Here is a 21587-nt window from a genome sequence, read left to right as displayed (position 1 = left end):
CATCAGGCTCAAACTGTGAAAGAATGGTTGGATGGGAGAATGAAGAATCATTTTCACACATGTATCGGCACCTCTGAGTCCAGACCTTAAATTAATTAAAAGTCTTTGGGATGTGCTGGAGGAGACTTTACAGAGTGCTGGACTCTTGCATTCTCAATACAAGATCTTGACCAAAAATGTATGCACCTCTTGATTATTAATTAATTATTAATTAATTATTAATTATCAATTATTAAGTGGATTCTGAATTCTGCCTCGACCCAGACCGCACTGAATCAGTATTTATTCTAATTACTTTCATGTGACTGATCAAGCTTTTATATGTAGTTTGGGGTAACAAAAGTTTTTGATGACTAATAATAATGCAAAACTGACACTTATAATCAACAAAAAGAGTAAACGTTGAGACAATTTTTTTGTAAACAAAAAAGTAGTCATTGATAATATCTAAATATGTATTCAAAATGCATAACATAATAAAATAAATTATGATTTGTCTGAGAACAATTTTCTTAGCAACAAGGGATTGCACAAACGAATAGTGCATAATTTATACCTTAACAGTCAATTTACAACTAATGCGTTCAGATTTGAAAACTGCATGCACACTCCAAATCTGAGGAAATCACAAAGCACTGAACCTCGCACAACAGTGAAAACCAATTTGGATGCGCCAAAAAACTGCAGTCTGAACAGAAAAAAAATATTTCACGTTTAGGCTACGAAAGTTGGACAATAATTTTAATCCTTATTAACAAATGTAATTTGGAAACGTGTCAATATGTATACACATTGCTATTTAAGGTTGGGAGTGGGAGTGGGGGGGACTCTGTCTCACACATATTCATAACTGCAATGCAATATATCGCACTGTACAGCCCTGGAAGGAGCATGTGACACTGAAGACCGGAGTAATAATGCTGAAAATTATTAATATACTTTTAGCATCATCATATGAAACTTTCTCAATGCTGCAATTCACCATGCAGAATCAAGTATATAAATCAGGGCTCTACAGTGCGAGTGTTTCACTCGCATTTGCGCCTAAAAATAGTTATGTGCGAACTTGAAAAATAATTTACGAGCACAGTGTGCGAGTGACGGGCTGTTCTCAATACACTGAACAACAGCGTGATGAAGCAAAGCATCCCATTGATTTCACATGGAACTGAGCAACATAGACAGTATATAAAAGAGCAAGAGGACGTGACAGCGTCGCGACTGCGCGATGTGAACAGACAGTATGTGTGAAAATAGCATGATGAGGCACTTAACTTTATGCAAATGAGAGCGACGATTCGCAACCAATGAGCCAATCACTGAAATAGTGTGGGAATGTGCGGGAACTGCTGGATTTTAAGTGAGAGAGTCAAGTGAGGTAAAAACTGGAAAGAAAATATTGGTACAACAATAGTTAAAAATGAAGAACATAAGTTTTTATTTTAAGCGAAAAAGAGATGAGGAGAAAGAGGAATCAGGAGAGGGGGATATGGATGGTTCAACTAACTTTAACGAGGTTTCTTCACAAGATTTACCTGAAGCTGAGAACAACTTTAGCGAACCTACGGTGACTAGCGCTGTCACTTCAGCGTCCACTGGAGCCGGCAGAGAGAGATCATATACATTTAATGTCAATTGGTTTAACATTTTCCCATGGCTGGATTTCGAGAACAACCTCATGTTCTGCAAATATTGTAGAGGGCAGAAACAGGCTGGCAACTCGTCGTTAATGTGTCAGGAAATCCACATTCGAAAAAAGATAGCGTAACGAAACATAACATCTCGCGGCGGCATATTCAGTGTAGAGACCTGTAAGTTACCGGTTGAGACAGGAGAAACCATCGAGCACGGAGATAGCAGCCTTGAAAAGGCAAGTGCTGCTATCTGAGGAGGAGGAGAAGATATATTGCATCTGATATACCAATTTTGCACACACAGTATATGCATGAAATTTCTTCATTTGTTTAATAAACGAATTAAAAAAAAAAAAAAAATTTGTACTGTGCTCTTAAATTTCTTTGTGTGCTCCTAATTTTTTTCATTTAGGAGCACATGTACTCCTTGGGAAAAAAGTTAGCGTAGAGCCCTGTAAATACGGTAATTTACCACTGGCAAAATGGTCTATCAATCAGACCTGGCTGCCTATGCAGTGGAAAGGTGAAAAATAAATAAAAAATAGGAGCTACCTGACCAATGAAAACAAAAAAAGGTTGTTGTCTTCCCTTTTGCCAAATAGGTAGGAAACCTTCAACACCCATAATGCACTGGGCATGTTGCTGTACAAGGCCACTGCCACCAGTCTGATATGAATACGCTCGATCAGAGTCAAATACCGCCTTGCTTTAGTAGGAAATACTTAGCAAGATGGGAAATAATTAACTGTTCAGTCAGTTCCTCCCAACTCCCTGAAGCAAAACGCTGTCACGTACAAGTAAGAAAGCTTATGGTACCATTTGTACCATTGCCCTGGAGCTGTCAAAAGACTTTTGCTCACAAATAAATGTACATTTCTCGGCCCAGGTAACACGGTGAACGAGTAAACATTGTTAATTTCCCGACATTGTAACAATACAGAGCGGGTTGAAAATCAACGAAGTTACAATTTAAGGCACTCTTACCTTGAGTTGTACCAGGTGCACATCCACGTGTCTATTGATGCTGTCCTGCTGCACAGAGTGTGTGAGATCTCTGACTCTCTCTGTCGTGGTCCTTAGCCAGGTCTCTATCTCCGGCAGGTGGAGAACCACCTTCCAGTCGGCCCCTGTGTGGAGAGGAGGAGGTTTTTGGTACCTGCGGTAGGGATCTTGTTTCTGGGTCGGCCCATCCCCGCTAACACTGGGCCCACACAGGTCCGGATCATCGTGTTTATCGAGTCCGGGCTCCAGGGTGGGAGTTACAGAGGTTATCATAGGGGAGGAAGCCTCACTGGCCATCGGTGATACTGCAACGTTCATGGTGAAACACAGCGTGATCCTGAGGACGGGGCCTTTTGGTTTAGCTGTTCAGAGAGAAGAGAGGATGAGATCAAAAATACAGCGCAAAACAGCCATAAATATTGAAAGAGCTGCCAGATTTTGTTAAATATGGAAAGACAGAGGTAATTTGGGATGCAAATCTAATGGTGGTCAATGTCATGGATGACAGCATGTAAATTCGCTTTCATGCACATGGCAAAGCATTTGAAAAGCATTTAAAAGACAGGGATTTCTCATCTTGGGGAATTATTTTCCATTTTGAAGGGAAAAAAGCATTGCTACATGGATAAAACGCTAATCACAGACAAAACACACTGCAAAGTTGGTTCAGGGAACATTTTAAACCCTACAGAAATCATACTTGAGCTGGCAGACCTATCTCTATCTCCTCTAGTTCTCACTGCAGAGATCAATTTATAAGACAAATGATTAGTCATCAATGATATCATCTATTTTACCAGAAGAGAAAAAGTGACTACATTTTAGCTGATATACACATTTAAATGTTGCATCTGTCGTTTAGACTACACTGGCATATAGATGACCTCAAAGCAAAACTAAGTCACAAAACTGTAACATATTGATGTCATTGGGAATTGAAATTCATGTAACAAAAATCCTTTAAGATGCTTTCAAGCACCATCACAATCTGTTTAATCCCGGATCAACTATTTTATATCACGTACATTGAGGATTATGTGCATATTGCCATGTAAGCACTAACCGCTATTTTCATGATAACATGATAAAATACAATGACAAACAATAATCAAACTATAAACAGTATTTTTGATATTTGACCATATAAAGGTGATCAATACAAAGTATTTTTAGTGTTGTTATCATTAACTGAAACTAAAGCTAAATAGAAATTGTAAAAAACTAATTAAAATGGTAAAAGCACATAACAAAATTACTAAACCTAAAAATAAAATATAAAAATAAAAGCTAATTCAAAATATTAATAAATGTTATTTTATTACCAAAAATAAAATAGGCTAAAACACTAAACCAATTAAAAGCATATATTAATTAACTATGTTAAAAACCTTTGCCTAGGACAACTACAAACCTATAGATATTTAGAATTGGGCTGAACTGCTTTATTATTAAACTTTATGAAACTTTGACTAGGCATTAGTATTATATACTAATATACTAATATTATATACTTATATTAATATTAATATTATCATCTCAGTTGTATTTATTAGAATTTAGCAGATCTTTATTAAGACTGATCAAGACTAATTAAGTCGTCAGCTGTATGGCATACATATTACAATAATAAACCACTTTAAACTAAAACTAATTGTTCCTGTAACTCAAAGTTTGACTCCCAGAGAATTTGTGAACTAATAGAATTCAATTGCTAAAAATCTTAAATATGTAAATGTAAAATAAGTATATCATTTTAATTACTCGAATAACCCAACAAAGCTCTTATTTCACTTTTCACCATGACTCATGGTATATAACAGACAGAATATGTGGGTACCACAATGCCACAATATTGAAACAAGGCCACTATATGCCCATGAATAATGCACATTGAGGTCATACACTGCGTCATTATAGCTGAGGTCATTTCCACCCTACACAAAGAAATCTGTGACGGTAATAAAGATGATGCTGAACCGGAACAATCGGCGGTCATTATGAGGCCGTCTCACCGGCATTAACCAGAATTGAATATCTAGGCCACTGCAACAGGGAAGTCAACGATTGGAAATCAATATCTTGAACGATCCAGTCTGTACGTCTGTTTAATATGCGGCTTCAGCGCAACAGCATCACAGCAGTCAGATGAATTATTCAGCTGATATGACTTCCTGGCATTTACAGCTCATCTGCATGTACTAGTTGTTAAAACACAGATGAAGCCGTTCAAACTAATTCATGAGATGACATTCAACATGAAAGGGCAGATAGAATCATTTCAGATGTGTTTGCAAGTTAGGAGTTACAATTGACAATGCATCAGGGGAACATACAAACAAGTGTTCACACAGGATTATAAAGGGCCTTACAGTTGATTAGCATATCACATGCATGCATAATATATTCAAAACATGACACACACACACACACACACACACACACACACGCTCTAAATCACATCTCACTGCAAAAACTGATCCCATTACACTGTTAATATCTCAATATACTGTACTTTCAAGTTTGTTAGTTAACATTTTTACATAAGACTAGAAACACATTGATTTGTATAAAGTATAAAGAGATGTTGATGACATCAATGTTTACCACATTAAAAGGTAATCTATGAAAACTGTAATGTACACCAATATAAAGCTGGAGAAGGGCAGAATCTGTGTTATACATTATACCTTTATTGTGTAGCAGCCTATTTTAGGAGTTTTTTTAAGGGTGACATGATGTCAGATGTCATGAACTTCACATGATTATAGTTTATTTCCAATATGTCAAGGATATAAGGAGAGAGAATGTGAACACAATATAAATTTAGTTATTTTCCCCTTCCAATACAAGCTTACTACATTATCAAAATTTAAAGAAATAAAGAAACATCAAGAGCAAAATAAAGCAATGCAGAAGCACACAGATAAAACCATTAATTGATGTTATTTGATATTATAAAGATGATCTCGATCCACATCACTCTCTATGCTTTATTTTCACACTGCAAAAGCGTCATTGCAAATAAACAATAAACAGCAGATGGAATAATGCAAGGCAAAACAAACTTTTATGTGCTGCTGTCCAAGAGCCAAAAGCTTTACTTAATTATACCAGGCACTCAATAAACCAGCCATTAGTTCTGCTGACTTCACAAAATCCCTGAAACGAGCAAGCAGCCTCTGTTAGAACTCAAAATGGGTCAATCTCCTGCTTCTTAGTAAATACAGTTTCACACCACAATTTGACTCATAAGAAATTATAATGAAGTTCACAAATGCAGTTGCATCTGAGAAAAACGGTCACGCTTTACATTACAGTGACCATTTAAGAGCAGAGTAGCACTAATGAACTATATAGACTTTGTGTAATTATGATAAATTGTAACATTGCTCATAATTAGCTAAATATATTTTTTGTATATTGTTTGTTATTTCAATTCTATAATTGAAATTGTCCTCACTAGCTGATGGATATTCCAGAAATAGTTGCCCTGAAAAAATAAAACATATCTGACAGCACTTGAAAAAGTGTTTAGGAAAATTATAAATTATATAAAAATTATAAAATATATATATTAATATATATAAAATTATAAACAATATTTTTGCAAATTATGAAGGAATCAGTATTAATTTGAATAATTTGACAAAATAATTTATATTAAAAACGTAAAAATAAACAGACAACTGCTCATTTAATTCATTTTTTAAAACATAATAAAAACAATAAAAAAGTAATACATCCTTTTTAAATGGCTTTTTTAACAAAACAAAAAAAGTTTTCTTTGGTTTTTATGCTTTTCTCCATCAATTTGTCAATAGTGGACAGGTCACCTGTGGGGTCAACCAATCAGCTTTTGACCCAATTTTACGAGACACATCATCTCCCAATTGCCACTCAAGTAAATATATAAAACATTAAATAAACAGTTTTACATTTTTGTCCATTTCAAAATGTGATTCATTTATTTCCATTTTTATTATTCTGAATTTAAATTGATTACTGAATTATTAAATTGATAACTGATTCCTTAATTTTATTTTATATATAAGTGTCCCTCCAAGACCTCCATAAACATTGTCATTAAAACATGTATAGGCCTAATCTGGCCTTTTTCTTATATTAATAGCTATGAGCTCTCTGGTAAACATTAAATACATTTTTTACCATTTATAAAAGGGAATATATTTGCATTATGATATTATTAGAAGTTTAAACTACATTCACACAAAATGTTCCAGCAATAACTCACCAAACATCAGAATGTGACTGCATAATTTATTCTCAGCAGTCTTTATGCAGAGCGCAAGTTCTGTATTTAGCATCAGGAATTAGGTTCAGGCTCAGAACCCTCTCTGTGAACATGATGAGATGGCATCTCTCTGTATATTTTATGCTGGTTTGGATAAACGAGTGAACTAGAATCAATAGAGACGTGTAGACAGAGCAGTACTGGGAGTGAATGATGGTCGTGTGGGTGAGTTCAGTCTCTGCAGAGTGCTGCTGTAGTAATCCCTTAACACCCACATTAAACCCTCTAACTCAATTTAAAACCTATTTCCAGTGAGGCTGTGATTCACTATGACTGGCATCGTTTGAGTTATAGTGTGGACATTTCCATATGACACCCCATCTACAATGAGAGAGAGCAACGCTACACAACTACCAGTATGAGATTAAATGGAGAGCAAAAAGACTTTTGCTTAAAAGAACAATTCACCCAAAAATCTAAATGTCATTCAAAACCAAAATTAACTGCTGTTTTTCCAGCTTGAAAGGGATGGTTCGGAGTAATTTCAACCTAGGGTCCTTTGCACCACGACCTCGAGCCAAACACCCCCCAACACAGAAGCTTTTTTTCCCTTGGTCGAACATTATTAAAGTTAGAGCTTATTTAGAGATATCAGCCAAATGGCTTAGTGCAGGCGCTAATGGATCCGAAGATTGTATCTCGTAAATTACCCCACTAATAATGCCCGGAATGGTACCAAACTTCTACAGTAGTACAAATAGGTTCTGTACTCATAAAACAAGGCATTGGAAATTTAAGTACATCAGGAGTTTATTTAAATAACACTTGCCTGATGGCTTATGCTACCGCTAACCCGGACGTCGAAGTCACTTCAGTGATTTGGGAAAAGCCCGTAAAAGTCCTGGCAGAAAGCGATGCATAAGGAGGATGTAGTGTAACGACGCCCAGTTCCAGGAATGCACTTATATTTTTTTTGGTAGTACCAGTTTGCAACAATTATTAGTTAACACTAAGTTGTCAACACTACGTGGGGGAAAAAAAAAACTCCTGATGTACTTACAAACTTTCCAATGTCTCGTTTTATGAGTACAGAACCTATTTGTACTACTGTAGAAGTTTGGTACCATTCCGGGCATTATTAGTGGGGTAATTTACGAGATTCAACCTTCGGATCCATTAGCGCCTGCACTAAGCCATTTAGCTGATATCTCTAAATAAGCTCTAACTTTAATAATGCTCGACCAAGGGGGAAAAAAACTTCTGGGAGGTGTTTGGCTTGAGGTCATGGTGCAAAGGACCCTAGTTTCCAGGTTTCATCACATCTGTGACGTTGACCAATAGGAGCACAGAAGCTCTTCTACACAGCTTTCAAGCATTGCAAAACAAAAGAGAGATGATGGTATTGGTGATGCTAGGTGGTATTAGGCAATGAAGGAAAAAGGTTTGTGGAGCTATGGCAATAATACTCCTGCCTTTATGATGTTTCCTTGAGGGACTACTATGACAGCGTGAAAAAAGATAAATGCTGGCAAACGATAGTGGAGGTGCTTCAGTAACCCGGTGAATACTGGAATTAGCATTTAGCAAAGACTTCAGTCATTTGCTTATGCTCCTGTTTCTGGAAGTCAGTCACTAGTTCTGCCTTCTTTATAACATCACACACGTCGTTAAAGACAACAAGCGATGATTGGTCAGGAAGCAACGTGTAGTTTGACATGTTTCTTGTCCATGACAGGAATTTAGGAGTCAGAATCGCATAATCTGACACAGTGACTATCATAGAAGACAAAAATATAGTGTAGTCTGAACCCGGCATAACTAACATAAATGTTTCTTTGTAATTATTTGTGACCCTGGACCACAAAACCAGACACATGGGTAAAACATTTTAAATTGATATTTATACATCATCTGAAAGAATAAATAAGCTTTCCATTGATAAAGGACAATATTTGGCCGAGATACAACTATTTGAAAATCTGGAATCTGAAGGTGCAAAAAATCGAAACATTGAGAAAATCGCCTTTAAAGTTGTCCATTCATGTTTGCGATTGTGCTGCATTCACTCACAAAAAATAAATGTTTTATATATTTACGGTAGGAAATTTACAAAATATCTTCATGGAAAATTATATGTACTTAATATCCTAATGCTTTTTGGCATAAAAGAGAAATCTATATTTTTGACCTATACAATGTATTGTTGGCTATTGCCACAAATATACCCGTGCGATTTATGACTGGTTTTTAAATCCAAGGTCACATTTGTGAAATTTACAAGCAATTACTTGTGAAGTGATTTCTTTGTCCCAGGAAATTTTGAGAAAAAAATCTGAGACCAAGTTACTTAAAGGATAATTCCGGTATTTAACACCTTGAGTCTATATTGTAGTTTGTTTTGGATGAACAAGAGTGGTGGACAACATTTTTTTGACAATGGTTCCTCTCTCGAGTTTTTGACTATAAAAGAATTGGCCATTGACCCATTTAACATTGGAGTCAATGGGCATGTCCGAAAATGTCATTAAAACAACCTTTAACATTAGTTTTCAAAACTGTGCAACTCACCGAGTGATTAGTGATGTTAGTTGATGTTCCAGAAACAAAACGTGTTGAAGGACCGAGTGCTCGTTAATAGAAATGCGCTACCGGAAACGGAAAGGGGGCTGTTTACATTTGGTCGATGTAGTCTTTTTGCTCGCTTCTGTTTCTCATAAGGCTAGCGAGCAGAGCAACTGTGCTCCGGGAGAGTAAGCGAAATAAACAAACAAAACCTTCATTAATTGTTACTTGTAATATGAAGTTGAACTCGACTGTGACCGTGAGTGTCCCGCGAGACATAAACATCGGTTATCGCCATCAAGTGGTCGGGAGTGTGCTAACGCTTCAGATTCAAATATTGAGAGGAAGTTACACGGTTGTGAAGTGTCTGAAAAAAATAGTTCCACTATAGCAAAATAAACGGATTGGGATCATATATTGCGACGATATATTGTTTATAATCATCAACGAACACCACTAACCACTTGGTGAGTTTAACAGTTTTGTAAACAAACATTATTGGCTGTTCTAATGACATTTTCGGACATGCCCATTGACTCCAATGTTAAATGGGTCCATGGCCAATTCTATTATAGTCAAAAACTCGAGAGAGGAACCATTGTCAAAAAAATGTTGTCCACCACTCTTGTTCATCCAAAACAAACTACAATATAGACTCAAGGTGTTAAATACCGGAATTATCCTTTAAAACAAAACTGGAAACTCTCAGTCTCGTGAGCTCTGTAAGAGCAAACTCCAATCAATAACATTTCCTCTGGTCCCATTAGAAATCAACAACGCTATCTATATTGTGCACTTGCAGAGAGCTTTGATGATTAGAATATCGTGAGCCATCTAGTTCTGCTGTCTCACTCTGCAATGTCAAAGAGAAGAAAGTCCTCTGTAAATGTATACAGTTGAACATCTGCTTGTGTAAAGCTTTAATCCAGACAGCAGGACTGTGACAGCATTCTTCTCTCAGGGGCTCTGTCCCAAATCCTCTGAATTATTAATTGTATCCATAAGCAGATAGGCTATGTGGCAGAAATTTGCCTCCCTTTTTAAGTATTCCTCACACCTTCAAGAAATGATGGAGGCTCGTTTCCACCACTGAATTAAAAAAGTAATTGCAACTTTTTTTCTCAGAATTGTGATATAAACTTACCCTGGAAATCCAGAGTTCTCACGAGAGCACAAGTTGAATTTGCTCAGTGAGTTACTCGTGTCGAGTAGTGATGCTCATTAAATATGCCCTTGTATCTGAGCTGCACCAATCACATCGGGTTATCTGATATAGGCGGGCCAGACTGAGGCGAAATGGCGACAGCGCTGCGACGTCGAAGTCATTAGTAAACATTGCAAGATGACTATGGATGAACACCCGTTGTTTGAAACGGCTTTGGGCGCTACAATGAAAGATTTAGACTTGTTTGTTTTTTTAAAAAGAGGAACAGAAGACGGCGTTCGAATCGTTCCTTTCCGTCGCTCTGGATACGTCACCTCATGTATTGTTGCGATTGGTCATAGTGTTAGGGTTTGCGTGCAGTGAGATTTTCAAATGCATGCTTGGTGCCGCCCCTCGAGCTGGCCGATTTTCATTAGTCGACGCCAGACCATTAATCTTTCAGTTTATATCTCTCAATTCTGAGAAAAAAAAAGTCTGAATTGCGAGAAGTCCAAATTTTTAGATAAAAAAGTCACAATTATCTTTTAAATTGTTTTATTCCGTGGCAGAACAAACTTCCATAAGAAATGGAGCAAACTAAAGTGAAATAAAAAAGACACCAGAAAACGGTTTATACAAGAGGATTAAATTGATAGAATTAAACAAGCTTCTTACATGCAATAAAGAAGTAATACTCTGTCAAGCCTACATCATTTTAAAACTTAGCCTAAATCTAAAGGGGTTGTCTTACATTCGATTATGAAGAACCTTTATTATCCCTTTGCAGGAGTAGATCTGCTCCAAAGGCATTTTTATGCAAATCAGAATCAGGATAATTAAAGAAACTAAAAAAAAATTAACTTTCTGAAGAAAGTGTTATGTGCTGAGCAGCTAACCACCATGATGCTGGCTGTTCTAGGATTGCCTAATACAAGAGCCTATGCAGTAGTGAACAAAACTGTAGGACGAATGGTAGAGAAGTAAATGCTGCCAGCTCATGGTTCATTACCCTCACACACCTGCAGCAGTGTCCCTGGCAGAACATCTCCCTATCCATCTACTCTTGTCTGGATGAAAACCTGCCCGTCTCCTCTGACCTTGACCTACACCAGATGCTGAGGTCAGACGTGAGAGAGTATGCTCAGATTTTATGCTTTTAGCAATAGATTTAGTATTAATATATAGCGGGTAAGAAGTCTAGAGCTCAGAGAAGACACCATTACAATAAAAAAATCAGTGGATTTAAAATGGAACTTCACTTAAATTTGGCCTATGCTGCTTCCTGTAAAATACATTATGCCTGCTCAAAGACAAAAGGAGATAAATAGATATGATAGATAAAACAATAGACAGAATGACAGATTGATAAAACAACAGATAGAATGACAAATAGAGCGACGGAATGACAGAGCAATAGAACTACAAATAATGTGAAAGAATGACAGATAGAACGACAGAGCGATAGAACGACAGATAGATCTATATAGAGCGATAGAATGACAGATAGAATGACAGAGGGATAGAGCGACAGATAGAGGGATAGAGCGACAGATAGAGCGATAGAGCGACAGATAGAACGATAGAGCGACAGATAGAACGATAGAGCGACAGATAGAACGATAGAGCGACAGATAGAACGATAGAGTGACAGATAGAGGGATAGAGCGACAGATAGGGGGATAGAGCGACAGATAGGGGGATAGAGCGACAGATAGGGGGATAGAGCGACAGATAGGGGGATAGAGCGACAGATAGGGGGATAGAGCGACAGATAGGGGGATAGAGCGACAGATAGAGAGATAGAGCGACAGATAGGGGGATAGAGCGACAGATAGAGGGATAGAGCGACAGATAGAGGGATAGAGCGACAGATAAGGGGATAGAGCGACAGATAGGGGGATATAGCGACAGATAGAATGATAGAGCGACAGATAGAGGGATAGAGCGACAGATAGAATGATAGAGTGACAGATAGAGGGATAGAGCGACAGATAGGGGGATAGAGCGACAGATAGGGGGATAGAGCGACAGACAGAATGATAGAGCGACAGATAGAGGGATAGAGCGACAGATAGAGGGATAGAGCGACATATAGAACAATAGAGCGACAGATAGAGGGATAGATAGAGCGACATATAGAGGGATAGAGCGACAGATAGAGGGATAGATAGAGCGACAGATAGAGGGATAGAGTGACAGATAGAGGGATAGAGCGACAGATATAACGATAGAGTGACAGATATAACGATAGAGCGACAGATAGAGGGATAGAGCGACAGATAGAGGGATAGAGCGACAGATAGAGGGATAGAGCGACAGATAGAACGATAGAGCGACAGATAGAACGATAGAGCGACAGATAGAGGGATAGAGCGACAGATAGAGGGATAGAGCGACAGATAGAGGGATAGAGCGACAGATAGAGGGATAGATAGAGCGACAGATAGAGGGATAGAGTGACAGATAGAGGGATAGAGCGACAGATATAACGATAGAGCGACAGATATAACGATAGAGCGACAGATAGAGGGATAGAGCGACAGATAGAGGGATAGAGCGACAGATAGAGGGATAAAGCGACAGATAGAGGGATAGAGCGACAGATAGAACGATAGAGCTACAGATAGAGGGATAGAGTGACAGATAGAGGGATAGAGCGACAGATAGAGGGATAGAGCGACAGATAGAGGGATAGAGCGACAGATAGAGGGATAGAGCGACAGATAGAGGGATAGAGCGACAGATATAACGATAGAGCGACATATAGAGGGATAGAGCGACAGATAGAGGGATAGAGCGACAGATAGAGGGATAGAGCGACAGATAGAACGATAGAGCGACAGATAGAGGGATAGATAGAGCGACATATAGAGGGATAGAGCGACAGATAGAGGGATAGATAGAGCGACAGATAGAGGGATAGAGTGACAGCTAGAGGGATAGAGCGACAGATAGAGGGATAGATAGAGCGACAGATAGAGGGATAGAGCGACAGATAGAGGGATAGAGCAACAGATAGAGGGATAGATAGAGCGACAGATAGAGGGATAGAGCGACAGATAGAGGGATAGAGCAACAGATAGAGGGATAGATAGAGCGACAGATAGAAGCATAGAGCGACATATAGATAGATAGATAGATAGATAGATAGATAGATAGAGATAGATAGATAGATAGATAGATAGATAGATAGATAGATAGATAGATAGATAGATAGATAGATAGATAGATAGATAGATAGATAGATAGATAGATAGATAGATAGATAGATAGATAGATAGATAGATAGAATTTGTGCAATATTTGCACAAACATAATCACAGCTTTACACATTCAATAAAACAATGATCTATGATGCCATGTCAAATCAGAGACGACCTGTGAAGTATCAGATGAACTTCAATAATTCATGACCTCAAAAACTGCAACATCCGCCATTTTGGAGAAAGGATAGAGGAATTTTTCTTTTATTATTCATGGTTTCTCTTTTCAGCCACTGTTTTACAGCGTATAGCTACATATGTAGGCCTAATGCTTTACAAATAAATAAATACAAATTTGTAAAGTAATTTATTAAATTTCTCCTGTCCATATTATATCATAAATAATCGTATTCTTTATTAAATCAAATATAAAATAGTATAACAAATTTATAAAAACTAAACTATAAAATATAACACATAAATCAAATATATTCGTCCTGTATTTTACATAATGAACTCTGGCAAACAACGCATAAGACTATAAAGTTGAGTTGAGAGTTTGAATATTTTGAATAGTTTGCGCATCAAAAAGACTTGACTCTTGATATCTAATTCTGTAAAAGGGTGTGCTGGAACAATACGCCTGCAGCATCTAAGATAACGGAGGAAAGCACAGTCAAGACACTTTCTGTCCACTGTCTGAAAAGAGCCGAGGGCACTATCCTGAGTGAGTCAGCAGAAACACTGTTTTATTTATATTTGTGAGGGTCACAGAAAGACTGTAAGGCTAATATTTCAATAGACCTTTTTTTTCACCCTAAAATATAAATGTCCTTGTTTTTATCATGAAATTCTGTGCAGAAAAAGTGACAAAAGTAAATTACAGGGTCAGTGTCAGACAGTGGTGTAACCTTGTTTTAAAAAGGGGATGGGACAGATGTGAATGTGTGTTTGTGTGTGTGTGGGGGGGGGGGTCATTTCATCCTTATATCTACTATAATACAATATATTATTGGTCCTCCTGAGACTTTTCATGTGAATAAATATAGATCCACTATTAATGTTCGTGTGCCCTAATGGTGGTGGTAGAAGGTACTGTAGGTCAGGAGTAGTTAAATGCTTTTTTTTGCACTCTTCTGAGTAACTTTTCCATGGCTTTTCTATGTAAACATGACCTAGATGGCCATCTTTAAATGTTGCACTCATGTCTCACGTTTCGCACATAAGCATTGCATTTATGGAAACCATGTCAAGTTAAAATAATTTTTCTAAACACAAAAATGCTCTCATTCTAACTTAACACAGACAATTATTCTGCCCTTCAAATGGCAATGATAGCTACTATAGTATGCAATATCAAAATTGAGTGTTTTAGGCTATATTATTGTTTTAGCTCACTCACAAAGTTCCAACAAAACAATCTCAGACCTTTCTTTACCATAATAATGGTAATGTGCTTATTGACCGTAATGATTTGTATGACATCTGACATGATGTCAAAGCACAACGAGCCCTGCCGTGGCCCTATTACCTGAATCTTGTTTTTGGAAGCTCTGTTTAACTGTCCATCATCTCTTCGGGACAGTTTTGACCTGCTTCTGATCAATACATTGTTAACCCTTAACCTCAATCATCAATGCGGTCAAAGGTTGAGGTCTTGACTCATGTATTCAGCAAGTTCATTACTACTGCTGGCCCTCCTAAACCCCAACAAAGGGAAAACATCATTTAATGTCACTTTAATGTCATGGTTTCAGCAAATATTTAAATTTTAAAAAATAAAATAAAAAATAATATATATATACATTTATTTTATTTTTTATGGTTCAATATTTTATGTAAGTATATATAAAAATATGTGTTGTAGAAACACATTGTAGACTATATTTGTTTTAAAGAAAACAATTATTTTTAGGGCAGTGTTTTTAACTGTTGTGTTGCACTTATATGCACTATGTGTTCTATTGTTGTGTATGATTTTTATTTTAAGGATATTTTGTCATCCACAATTGGACTCTGATAGCCCCTCCCCCTTTGCTACAAAAGAAACAGCTAAGAGCATGAGCATGAAATGTCCAACCTTCCACACTTGCTGTAGTGTGTGAACTCACCACTCACACTATTTATATTACAACAACACATAGAATAGTGCATAAGTGTGCAGATTGGGACGCACCTAACCTTTTTGACTCCAAGGTATATGGATATTTGAAGGCCACTCGAGATAGTTCTGGTACATGTGATTAAAATTAAAATGATTAAATTCCATAATTCCAATAAGTCAATGTTCTTCATGGTTTACACTTTTAATTACCAATGAACTTGCATGGGTGCTGAAGTTCACAAATCCCTAACCCTAATGCAATATCATAAATGCAACTAAGTGTTTACACGACACCATTTTCAACTAAAAACAGAACACTTTTTATGCGATTTGGCCATTTTGGCATTTTGGAGGCCTGAAAAAGGCTTTAAAAATATACGTTTTTAAAACGACCATTATCATCTCTGTGTAAACTACAAAAACACGAATTTGTGAAAATGGTGACGTCCTGCGCATGTGTATTACAGTATATATAGTGTTTGTTTACAAAGTGGCACCACCAATGACTGGCCTGGCAGCATAATACAGCGTTTTTAGTCGTTTTCGTGGATCCCTGTGAACGGGGATCATTCTGACAACGTTGTCGTCTTTACGCGTAAAACACAAAAGGAAAAACTTTTCTGTTTGTAGTACATCATTGTCTTGTAATGTATCCTAAAATGCCTTATTAAACACTGACTGATAAGAGCATCAGCTAATGACTTCTTGTATACATCAAATAAAAATACAACTATTGCTAACATCACAGCATTTTTTAAACGCGATTCAAATTTCACTGTATATTGGAAACATTATTGATTAATAGTTGATAAAGATTCAATATAGTTTTCTATATCTAGATTGAAACATTTAAAAACACTGAAGGTGATCAATTCTCATTTTTAGAGCATTATTAAATATTTTTCAAAGCTCGCTGAGCATACTCCATAATTGCCCGAACGACTGCTGCCACACCCTGGGTGGTGAAGTTAGATGACAGCTGCTCTCATTATGTTTGAATGATGACAGAATGATACAGAGACAGACTGACTGCACTTTGTGTCCAAAAGGAAATTAATTGAGATATGATACCATCACCAAAGAGCTGGAAAAAGCCCAAAAAATATCACTGTCTATATTTACAACAGCTTTTAACTGCAAACAAACCATAGTTAATGTCAGGCTTAAATTGTGTTTGGGTTCGGCACTTAAAAAGCTTATTTTACAGTTTTACTATGTCAGGATGTTGAAAGACACATAATCTGCCATAAAAGCATGCTACCCTGTGCAAAAGTCTGCTAAACTACAGCATTTTCAGCATGCTTGTGCTCATTTCAGTCTGTTTACACACACAACATGCGTTAGAAATGCCCTTATCTCTCAAGAGCACAGATCTCACCCCAGTATTCTGGGTCATCTGATCCCCATCGTAACAAGCTCAGAGAGCGGTTTTGTGTTCAGGGCTTGATATGCAAAAAAAGCAGACAGTTACACAGAATATTCTGGGTCTACAACAGGGTGTTAATCAATGCTGTGGAAAAGAGGGGTCTGTTCTTCACCCAACCCCTGCCTTCCACGCTCAAACACAGACACAGACGCTTAAGCACAGACCCTCATCACCATAATAAAACAGGGCTCTCGTGGGAGAGGGAGGGGCGGATCACAGAGGAATCGCTTCCCAAAACCCAGAACGGTGGCCGGGAACAACTGCAACAGTGCCTAAAGCTACAGGACTGAAATACACAACTGTCTTTCTTAGAGATTTAAGAAACTTCTAGACACACACAAGCACACCGTAAGGACAAAACTAAAACTAAAACAAAACTGAATACTTCAACAGACTCAGATCCATTTTATCTAGAGCATGTATCACATGATTTATCTTTCAATTGTTTACACACTTAACTGTAATGTATATTACTACAGTCTACTTTTCACCTACACCATTAGATACAGTAGATAAACTGTGACAGTACATTGTATTATTTATAATATAGAAATCAGTAATTGATTTCACCAATATACATTTTTGTTTGGATAAATTACATATTTTAACATTTAGATTATTTGAGCAGCCTATCATTTATAGGTCAAGCAATCAGCTAAATTATTATTATCATTATTCATATTTTTAACCATTTTAATCTAATTGTTTACCGTAGTTATGGATTAATTGGGGCATATTAATGCCACACTGATACTAATAATGTCTTCTACCAAAAGAGCACAATATGCCCGTTGGAAATTTAATTAAAATGATCCTAGATAACATGATCATCAGGTTGTGGAGTCCATAAAAGACATTAATTTCCAAATGCTACAAAATTAACATTTCAGCTATGAACTGTTATGCTGATAATATAGTTTATAATGAAAAAGATTACATTTGAAGCATTTCACTATATGTGTACAGTATACATGTACACTCACACTGTGCATAATATTACATGATGAGCACTGATATACTGTAGCATGTTTACTGTGCCCTTTGAAGAAAAGAAAACCATCAAGTCATACGTCCTTTTTTTTCACCAAGTTAACTTAGCCAAGTTAAACATGAATTCTAATTGTAAGCCTGTGGTGCAACACCACACCTTAGGAGACGCACACATGCTGCCTTATCAGGAAGGAAGCAAATCCATTCTAATATCTCAGAGCATGTGTCATGCAACACCACCCTTGCAGGGAGTGTTTGGGCCCAAGGTGACGAGGCAGCATCTAAAGGAGAGAGAACCATGACCAAGCAATGACACAGGCGTGCCCACCGGACCACGACTGCTTATTAAATCCTGCATTCCCTAATCCTTACCCTGCAGCACCATAAAGACTGACATGCAACGGAGACCTAGAAACGTGCTCAACACAAACAAACAAGCAGGGCTATTGAGCTGAAAACACTGGGCCACGCTTCCGTGTAAGGCGGGTGGAGAACAAACACACTGACAAGCTCACATTCCCGACCACACAGACAGAAACAGGAATACTGCAAAAAGAAAAGGCAATGTATGTTTGGCCCCCCTTGTGGATACTATTTGTGCATGCGTCAGGTTCTTCCAATCCAGGCCACTTCAACAATGCTCTCTCTCTCCATCTTCACAATTTCCCTATAATTCCTACTAGTATCATATCTCGTCCATGTTCAAATCTACCATGCTTTTAATCAAAAGAAGCATAAATCTAGCAGCTCATAATAGCCGAAGACAGAAGCCGGGTACTCACCATAACACTACCTACTCCATTTTCCCATCCAGTGCGGTTGTGTGAGGGAGGTGCCTGCTATACGATCCACTGCAGGCTGCCTGCCTCATGGACGGATGCTGATGATGTAGCGCCTTTCAGGAGAGCAGCCCAGTTACCTTGGAAACTGAGGAGTGATGGAGTGGCCGTGCTGCTCTCCCATTGGCTGGTGCTCTTGCTGTGGGGCCCCTGGTGGGTGTGGCTTCAGATGAGAGAGGAAGCAGAACTGTGTGAAAGCAGCACAGATGCACAGCATCAGAGAGTGTGCTGTCCACACACACACAAGCAAAGACACAATCATGTTTACTATATAAGAGCAATATAGGCTACACCGTTTTTATAGATTGCAACTTTATCCCTCGGTTTCACAGACAAGGCTTAAGTTAGTCCCAGACTAAAATGCATGTTTCAACTGTTTTAACTGAATTGTTATGCCATTGTTTTGTCTCAAGATGCACACCACTAATGTTTTTTGTTTTCTAAGACACGTTTCTAAAAGCAACTTAAATGTCCTAATTGAACTAAGGCTTAATCCTAGCCCTGTCTGCAAAGTCAGGCCAAAAAGTCTTTAAGTATACAACTTTTACTTTGATGATAATAAAAATCTCACTTATTTTCTCTAATCCCTGTCAAAATATAAAAAATTTTCCCCTCTCCTTACAAAAAAATACTATGGCAGTACAATAGTACAGTAATGATAGCTGATGATGTATATTACAACAGATAACGGCACATAGAACAGGACTTAAAAAACAATATTTTAATATTTCTGCTTATATTACTTGTTTCATATTAAATTTTTTAATACGTTTATGCCTGAGCCGTTATATAAGACGGTTTTCAACGGCTCTGGCATAAATGCGTTTTACATTTTAAAATTCAGAATAAAAGTACCGTAAATTTATACAGAAACAATAATATAATGTTTTTTTTATTATTTACTGCCATAAACTGCTGGACTATTATTAGTATTATTCACCTTGTTTTCGAATAATTAAATCACCAAATTCTTGGTAAACACCGCATCGTGGTGTGCGTTATTGATGGAGCAGGCAGGTGCAGCCTCAATTTACTTGTTAACAACCGGCTCATTCACGGGTCATTTCGAGTTACAATTAATTTAAAGTTCATTTAAATTCGAACATGACTTATAGATATGATGTCTGAGTGAATAAATTGTACCTTTCATATTAAATAATCCGTACATTTTCACCACTTTTAGACGCATTCAGGGCAGGTCCATTGCGCAATCCGCGCCTGTTAAACGCAAAAAAACAGCCAATCACAGCGACGTGGAGGCACTGCCTCCTCTCACGTGATTTGTCGTCTACACTTTTGTCGTTTCTCAACTTCCCAATCAAGCCACGCTTTAAAACATAACGCAAGGAGGGGAAAAAATAAGAATTCAAAGGAAGTTGTTTTCTGCTGAGAAGTTCTGAGAACGTCTCTCAGTCTGCCTTTGCTGTCTATCATTCGCGGTCGAGTTGGGACCGGACCGGAGTCGACCAGTCGACTAGAAGTTTGACATTGACGCTCGAGTGTCACGTGACTGACAGAGAAGAAGATTATGACATAACATAAAAAGTAAATTGTCATTTTAAGGCAAATTTGGAGGGAAAATATATTTAATATAGTTACTAGCTATGGAAATAATGTTACAAAAATATCCTCTAATATATATGAATGTAATTAAAGATATATATTGTGTACATTTATATTTATATATGTATACAACATATGCAATAAAGCGTAATCTAATTATAATACATCTAATTGTTTTTCTCGCTTTTGATTCTCGGATGAATTTTGATTCTTGTTGCAGAGTAGTTTATTGAAACCACTGGATGGCGACAAAGTTACGCTTTAATACTGATGCAACACTGTTTTTCTTCAGATTTATAGAATAGATTCTATTATTCTATAGAAATATTATTCTAAAATCGAAACATAATAATCAACTCTGCCCGGGGAGCATGTGGTTTCACTGACTATGACTAACCTAACCCTAACTAAAAAGAGACATAATGTACTCTGAAGAAATGTTATAGACACAAATAAATAATCAGAAGATATAAAAAATGTAGGAATAAATTATACTGTTGTATTTTGTGTTCTAAAGCTAACAGACTTTTACTTCATAAAACGAATACATTGATAATGGACAAAAGCATCTACTAAATAAATTAGTAAATGGAACTAACTGTTCAGCTAAAACTGTGCCTGACGTTTATTGTTTTAACATAAAAGAGCTTCACGCAGAACACTCTAACGTCCCTGGAGCTATAAACTCTTTTATTTTTGTTTTCATTGACAAACTGCCCTTATGTCACTGCAGATGATGCTGCGGTAGATCTTTCTGAAACGATGACATCATCCCACTGGCCTTGGCAGTGGAGCCGAACACACGAAACACACTCCATTTTGGCTCGAATCCAGAGTGAAACCTAATATTCCACCCCTGGTATTCTTA

The 21587-nt window shown here is 37.3% G+C and overlaps 1 protein-coding gene across 1 annotated transcript in view; it reads right to left on the bottom strand.

The window, feature by feature from the left end:
* The window catches only part of akap6 (A kinase (PRKA) anchor protein 6), a 154825-nt gene extending 135594 nt beyond the window's left edge, over nt 1-19231 (bottom strand). The window contains exons 1-2 of the mRNA XM_079632660.1: nt 19100-19231; nt 2619-2998 (exon numbers count right to left, since the gene is read on the bottom strand). Coding sequence (XP_079488786.1) covers nt 2619-2954 — 336 coding nt within the window. The 5' untranslated portion in view covers nt 2955-2998; nt 19100-19231. The remainder of the gene's footprint in view (nt 1-2618; nt 2999-19099) is intronic.
* Nucleotides 19232-21587: the final 2356 nt, after the last annotated feature.

The sequence above is a fragment of the Phoxinus phoxinus genome, assembly GCF_949152265.1.
Source record: "Phoxinus phoxinus genome assembly, chromosome: 13".
NCBI classification, from domain to species: Eukaryota; Metazoa; Chordata; class Actinopteri; order Cypriniformes; family Leuciscidae; genus Phoxinus; species Phoxinus phoxinus.
This window is presented reverse-complemented; position numbering and strand designations above follow the sequence as displayed.